Source organism: Triticum urartu, chromosome 6A, assembly GCF_056163025.1.
Source record: "Triticum urartu cultivar PI428250 chromosome 6A, HENAU_Tu73, whole genome shotgun sequence".
NCBI lineage: Eukaryota > Viridiplantae > Streptophyta > Magnoliopsida > Poales > Poaceae > Triticum > Triticum urartu.
The window spans coordinates 519,384,056-519,391,168 of record NC_141878.1 but is presented as its reverse complement, the minus strand read 5'-3'; the positions used below and the strand labels follow the sequence as shown (position 1 = coordinate 519,391,168).

The window sequence follows — 7,113 nt, the reverse complement described above, 5'->3', positions numbered from 1 at the left end:
AGGGAGAGAGAGAGGGAGAGAGAGGGAGAGGGAGAGAGGGAGAGAGAGAGAGAGGTATGTTTCCCTGTTGTGCTGCAGATCGAGAGAGGAACAAGTCAGGCGACTTCAAGGGAAGGAATTGGGGAGGAACGATGAGATGCAGATCGAGGGATAGAGATGGACCAGGTGGTGGAGGCGCAACAGGGAGGAGATGCGATGGGGCTGGGAGTGTGAAGAGAAAGCCGGTTTCACGCCGTCCGCTCATTTTGGAGGTCTCACCCCGTTTCGAATTGGACCGAATATTCGGTCTATGGGAACGTGACCGTTCCATATATGTACTAAACATGAGAACGAGGCCCAGGAATGGGTTGGACCCGTGACATTCCAGTTCGTAACTGCAACCACACACACCCTAAATGTGGAATTTGATGTTTTCATATGTTGCAAGTTTTGTATGTATTTTGTTGCATACATGTGGGTGACATGTTGCAATGTCCCAAACCTCCGTTGTGAAGGTTGTGTTCCTGCTGCAAAGTTGTTTCACGGTGCTACATACATTGGCTACTATGTTGCATACATTAGTGATTTTCTCAATGATTTGCAGCGACCATTAAGATTTATTGTTATACATAAAAAATGTTGCATGTATCAGTATTTTGGGCACTCTGTGAAAGAAAATCTTACGACAATGTTGCACGCACGGAATATATGTTATATCACATGGGATTTTATTGTGGGCAATATAATCAATGTTTAGGCGGTCTGACTAGGGGATCCTCCGCGTGTCCGACATCCGAGCACGGGCCATAAAATACATTGCCATGGACGAAATTTGCATACACAAAACATTTGGGATATACCACACGGCAGGCGTGATGAGCAATCCTCAAATCGTTTGAATTAAAAATGACATTTAGGATATCCCAAACAAAAAAGAAGGCATTTGCTCGCAGGCTGCGAAAAGATGTACGGCTGGGGACGGTCTGTCGTCACCTCTACGATTCTACAGCCGTCCATGGCACGACCCTCTCCAGACACCACGCCCCACACCAACCCCGCCAGTCTGACGTGGCACCCCACGGTAGGTGGGTCATCTCCCTACTAAATCCACCGCTCGATCCCCCCACATGTTTCCCTGACCAAAATGCCCCTGACCTATGACACAGCCGAAGAGAGCAAGAGGGGGGCAGGCTGGGAAGGAAGGTGGGCATGCCGGGTCAAAGCCCGATGGGCAGCGCGGTAATTTCAGCCCAGATTACGCAACTACTCGGCAGCGTCTGGGCGTCCTGCGCTGCGCTGCCGGCAGACGCGCACGCGCACCCCCGCTATTTCAAGCCCGCACATTTCCGCTGCGATTCCACCACTCGCCGCCCCCCCAGCAGCCACCGGACAGAGAGCCGTAGCCGATCGCATCGCCGCGTAGTGGTGGCCGCGGAGCAACCGGCGAGCAATGGAGGCGGGCGTGGGGTTGGCGCTGCAGTCGAGGGCCGCGGGGTTCGGCTCCGGCCGCCGCCGGAGCGCGACGTACGGCGGCGAGAGCGGGGCTCGGACGGTGAGCTTGCGTGCCAGTGATCAGGTGGGGTCGCCGGCCGCCGTGCGGGCGCGCGTGGCCAAGCCCGTCGTCCCGCTCCGCGCCAAGAAATCGTCCGGGGGAGGTACATACATCCTCCTCCTTTTATCCCCTTCCGTGTTGCTTGTTAGATTAGTACGATTTGGCTGAAAGTTTGACGCCATCTTGGCCCAATTTTTGCGCTTTTTTCTCTCTGTGTGTGTTGGGAGTTGTTGAGTTCGGGAGGAAGGAAAGAATGGGATGTCAAATCGATTGGGATTACTAGAGAGTAGGAAAGGGGAAGAGAGAAGGTGTACGATATGATTTACCCTTATGAGAGAGCAGTAAAAATAAACTTGGCGTGTGATCTATGCGTTGACGAGATTCAGTGGAATTGACGTTTTCTCCGTTAATCTTGTGCCTCTGCAGGTCATGAGAACTTGCATAACTCCGTTGACGATGCCCTCTTGTTGAAGGTATTTAATAATATTCTGAATTTCCTGAGAAAACACAAAACAGAACCAGATTCGATGCTGGAGTGTGCATATATTGTGCCGCCATTCTAATACGCTTCCAATTTGATTTCAGAGAAAATCAGAAGAGGTTCTTTTCCAGTTGAATGGTCGGTGCATCTACCTAGTTGGTTAGTTCTTGATCCTCCTAAATTATCAATACTGAAAATGAAATGACCAAGTTACTGATGAAAGTTCTGTATTTATGACTGATAAGTGAATACATATGTGCAGGAATGATGGGTTCGGGGAAAAGCACGGTCGGCAAGATCTTGGCTGAAGTTTTGGGTTATTCATTCTTTGACAGGTTTGTGTTTTCTCACGAATCTACCAATAGCAGTTCGCAAAAGGAAAGTCAATCTTGATGCTTGGTACTGATGCATAGATACTAATGGCAAGGTTTGTTTTACTCTGCAACTTTTACAGTGATAAATTGGTCGAACAAGCTGTTGGCATGCCTTCAGTTGCTCAAATTTTCAAGGTTCACAGTGAAGCCTTCTTCAGGGATAATGAGGTAACGGTTGCTGAATTCATCTGTTAATAACTTGATCCTTCTGATTTGTAGCTTTCATTTGTTACTAGTGATCTGAATTGGAAGCTTCGACATATGAGTTTGTTTTCTTTTACTTCCGAGACTTAAGTGCTGATTTTATCTTCTTTTATGTTTTCCAGAGTAGTGTCTTGAGGGATTTGTCCTCAATGCGGCGATTAGTTGTTGCTACTGGAGGTGGTGCTGTTATCCGACCAGTTAACTGGTATTTTGAGTTGACCCTATTTCTCCTTGTGGAATAGTTTGTGCCTTCTCTTTTGCTGATAGATAACGGTGTGGTCTCTTGTTGTATTATCAGGAAAAATATGAAGAAAGGACTATCTGTTTGGTTGGATGTGCCCTTGGAGGCTCTTGCAAGGCGTATTGCTAAAGTGGGGACTGCCTCGCGTCCTCTTCTAGATCAACCATCCGGCGATCCATACACAATGGTAGCTACTTGATCTTTCAATTTTTGCCGTGTGAGAATATGGATATGAATAAGGTAGATTAATTTGGGCTAGTAGTGAATTTTTTTCAAGGCACTGTGTTTTTCTTCTATTCTGTTTCGAAACAGAGAACTTCAATAACGATCCATATACACAAGCTGTATCACAGGAGTCCAAGTTTTTATTTGTTGTATTACTGTACATTTGTCTGCATTCTCTGTTAGTGTTGGTATGACTGACCGACTGAATTCCTTCTATCTTTAGGCTTTCTCGAAACTCAGCACGCTCGCGGAGCAAAGGGGCGACGCTTATGCAAATGCTGATGTCAGAGTTTCTCTCGAAGGTATGATCTCCATAATAAACTCCGGTCTTGTGCAAACCCATGCCTTTCAATCTATCGAATATCAGAACATGTGATCATCATCGTTTGGGACAACAAATCTGCATTTACCATTTGCAGAGATCGCATCGAAGCTGGGCCATGACGACGTCTCTAAGCTGACGCCGATTGATATTGCTCTGGAGGTATTAAGAAACGAAACCCTTTCTATCACCATCTAATCGTTTGGGTGCCACCCGTATTTTCCATTTCCATTACACAAGTGCCTGAACATGACATCTCTGTCGCTCTGCAGTCGCTCCACAAGATCGAGAGCTTTGTCGTCGAAGACACCGCCGTCGCCGACCCACAAACGGAATCGCAAGCTCAAAGGATACATACCTTGTAGGATATGAATCCTTTTTGTACCATGTAGAGCGCGGCGCGGCCCAGCGCAGCTGAGTTATTCGTTCGTTGTGTCGACAAGGAGAAAGCTGGAGTATCCCTTTTCTTTGTAAGCTGTAAAATGGCGGAATGATGGAGCTAATATGAAGATCCTTGTGGGTTGAAAGAACACTGTCCTGGTCTGGTTTTTTGTTGTGAGATGCTGTTATGCTCCGGAGTCCGGTGAAGATCTCAACAAATGCAGAATGTGCGTGATCAGGTTCCAGAAAACAATATGTCACCTACCTTTGCTTCCTTGGGCTGGAAAAGCCAGGATCATTGGGGTTGGTTTTTCTCCGGTCAGCATCACGGGTTGGTAACGCCAATTCTTCCTCCGACCGACCGGCAGGACCGCCCAATTTAGGGGAAGCATCATCGTCCATATAGGACCGCAACACTGGGGCCTGTCTAGGGGCGAACGGAGACACTGTTCACCGTGCCTGATTGCTAAATAGATCTGGAGGCGCCCATACGCAGTGGCCAATGTCTCGTCCTGAATCTGTTTCGGGCCAACTCCATCGCGCGACCCTATCTTGTCCGGCCTCGTTCGTTTGGGGTAAAACGGACAAAGGAGGCGGCCCAGCGCGCGACGGCCCGGACCTGTCCGTTTTGTGTCCGGACCGACCCATTTCGAGCGCAAACTTGCGCCGGGTTTGGGTCGCGGCGGACACCTCGAAACCCGACAGCGCCGAAACCCTAGCCGAAGCCCTCGAGCTCGCCGGCCGCCCACCTCGCCATGGGGTTCTGGAACGGCAAGGGCAAGCACGACCGTGAGGCCGGCTCCTCCTCGGGGCGCCGCCGCGGCTCCGTGAAGAAAGAGGAGCTCGCGTCACCGCCGCGCTTCTCCCGTCGAGCCCCCGTCCCGGCCCCCTTCACCATCAACCCTAGGCCCGCCGGCGAGCGCGACCGGCAGTACCTCGCGGCGGACGTGTGCCGGAGGTACTGGGAGACGAGGACGCCGGTCCCGTGGAGTGACGTCCACCTCCCCAACGGATGGCACCTCAGCGGCGACCGGGTCCCGATCCCTCCTGTGCCGGCGAGCGGCCGCGCGCGCCGCGATGAGATCGAGCGCCGCCGCCGCCTCCTCCCGGACGACCTGTTCTACGACGACAGGTACGGCCCGGATTCCGACCTCTGGGACACGTGGCTCCAGGACGAACACGACACGCGCCGCGCGTCATACTTCGCCGGCACGGTGTCGGGGCCGCAGCGGCCACGTCGAGAGGTGCGTGGGCATACGCGCGTGCGCGGCGTCACGCCCACGCCGCCGCCTTCTCCATCGCCCCCTCCACCTCCTCGCATGTCAGCGTAGGAGGAGGCCCGTCTCCTCAAGCGTGTCATGGACGACTCCATGTACACGCACGACGAACGGCAGTGGGACGGCCTGGAGGAGGCCATGGCCCTCTCTGCAGCCGGGGACGTCGCCTTCCCGGAGCTGCAAATGGTGGCCGTGGAGGAGGAGAGGAGGAAGGACCCGCCGGCCGCGTTCCAGCAGCTGCTGGGCAAGGGGTGGGGCTGGTCCTGCACTGCTCCGGAGATGGCCGCCGGCGTGGGCGTGAACTGGTGCCCCACTCCGCCGCGGTCACCGGAGCAGGAGGCGTCGCCACGGGAGGAGGTGGTGCAGGCACCTCCGGCCGTCCAGCCCGACCCCGTCCACCACGCACCTCCGGCCCACCTGTGGACGCCGCCGGCCTACGTCGACCTCGTCAGCGACGACGACGACACCGGCGGCCAGTGAAGACGGCGACGGCCACGGCACCGACGGGCACGGCAGGAGCGCGCGGGAGGCGGAGGCGTTTTTTTATTTTGTTTTATATGTTAATTATGAAAACTGGGCCTTTTAAGTGGCCGTGGAAACTGAGCCGTTTTGTGGCTGTTCCCTATATATGTTTTATGTTTTTTTAAAATGCTTTTATTTAGTTTTTTAGTTATTTCATTCTAGTTTTTATTTTTTTTATTCACGTCCATTCCGGACACGATTTGAGGTGCGGTCGCGCGGTACGCGCACGCACGACCCATCTGACAAAGGCGGACACGGGCGAACCCATCGGCGCCCCAAAGGGATAAAATCCGGCCAATCCGGACATTCGTTTGGAGTCGTGCGGTGGAATTGGCCTCATAACTGGATTGCAAGATCATTTTTTACATAAGAAAGGACAAGAGGATAGGGCAGCTGATGGCTCATCCGGTGCAGGACACCTACGGCCATAGCAAGCTGTTTCAGTGGTACAACCTGCGTCGGTGCAGGAAGTGATCAATTATTATTATTCAGTGTAGGGCAGCTACGGATATAAGATGTTTTAACTTTTTTTTAAATCGGATGTAGGAGTACATAGACACGCTTTAGTGTTTTTGTTCCCTCATTTCAATCAGTATATAGTTCATATTGAAATAACCAAAACATCTTACATTTGTGAATGGAGGGAGTAGTTAGCACTCAGGATGGGAATGGGCCGACCCGGCCCTCATGGCCCCAAGGCCAATTTGAGAAGGCACGGGTCGACCCATATAAAAAATAGTCAGTGGCCTTGTTGGCCCGATGGGCATTCCGGGTCGACCCAAATTCTTGATTTACATTGTCTTGTGCACAAATGATGTTAAAATTAGACACGCTTTAATGGGATCTAACTAGTGTAAGAATTAATAAAATATTTAATACATGGTAATAGGAAAAAAATTAAGCCGTCTATTTGTGATTTTGTACATGCGCATTTTGATGAAACATATCAAGACAATTTTGTTGTTCATATACATGAGCGTTCGCCGAAAATTATACAACTGACTGCATTGTAAAATTAGCTCTTACGACAAAGTCGGCAGGATGAAGACTGCGGTTGTTGTGAGCTATAAGACTATAAGGCGGGCCGGCCCCGCTGAGCCAACGGCGGTCACTCGGTGCCGGCCCTGTTGACCCAAATCTTTTTTGAGGCCAACCCACATGACCCATTGGCCGTGAATTTTTGGGTCGGGTCAGTGACCCGGTGGGCCGACCCGGCCCATTCCCATCATGAGTTAGCACTGCGAAGTCCTAGTGACCAGGGATTTTTGTTGCACAATGACATCACTAAACAAGGGGAAAGAATGTGGATCGACTACATTCTCTGGAATTCAATCTACATATCAGACTCGATCTTTATCTATTCCTAAGGGTGCTTGGAAAGATGTCACCATGCACTTCGTTGAGGTGTTGCCAACTTCCTCACAGTTATTCTGGTGGTACTTGACAGATATACAATGTATGCACATTATGCTACTCAAGCATATTTGACAGCTCGAATTGTTGCCAAACTTTTCCTGGATAACGTAGAGCAACTCCATGGCATGGTAGCTGAGTT

At 51.1% G+C, this 7,113-nt stretch overlaps 1 protein-coding gene across 1 annotated transcript; it reads left to right on the top strand.

Moving 5' to 3' along the window:
- Nucleotides 1–1,261: 1,261 nt before the first annotated feature.
- Nucleotides 1,262–3,908, top strand: LOC125514601 (shikimate kinase 1, chloroplastic). The gene is made up of 10 exons (XM_048679936.2): nt 1,262–1,634; nt 1,958–2,004; nt 2,117–2,171; nt 2,275–2,347; nt 2,467–2,554; nt 2,713–2,795; nt 2,889–3,018; nt 3,280–3,358; nt 3,476–3,540; nt 3,651–3,908. The coding sequence occupies exons 1-10, from the start codon at nt 1,430–1,432 to the stop codon at nt 3,741–3,743; spliced, it is 918 nt and encodes a 305-aa protein (XP_048535893.1). The 5' UTR covers nt 1,262–1,429; the 3' UTR covers nt 3,744–3,908.
- The last annotated feature ends 3,205 nt before the right edge of the window (nt 3,909–7,113 follow it).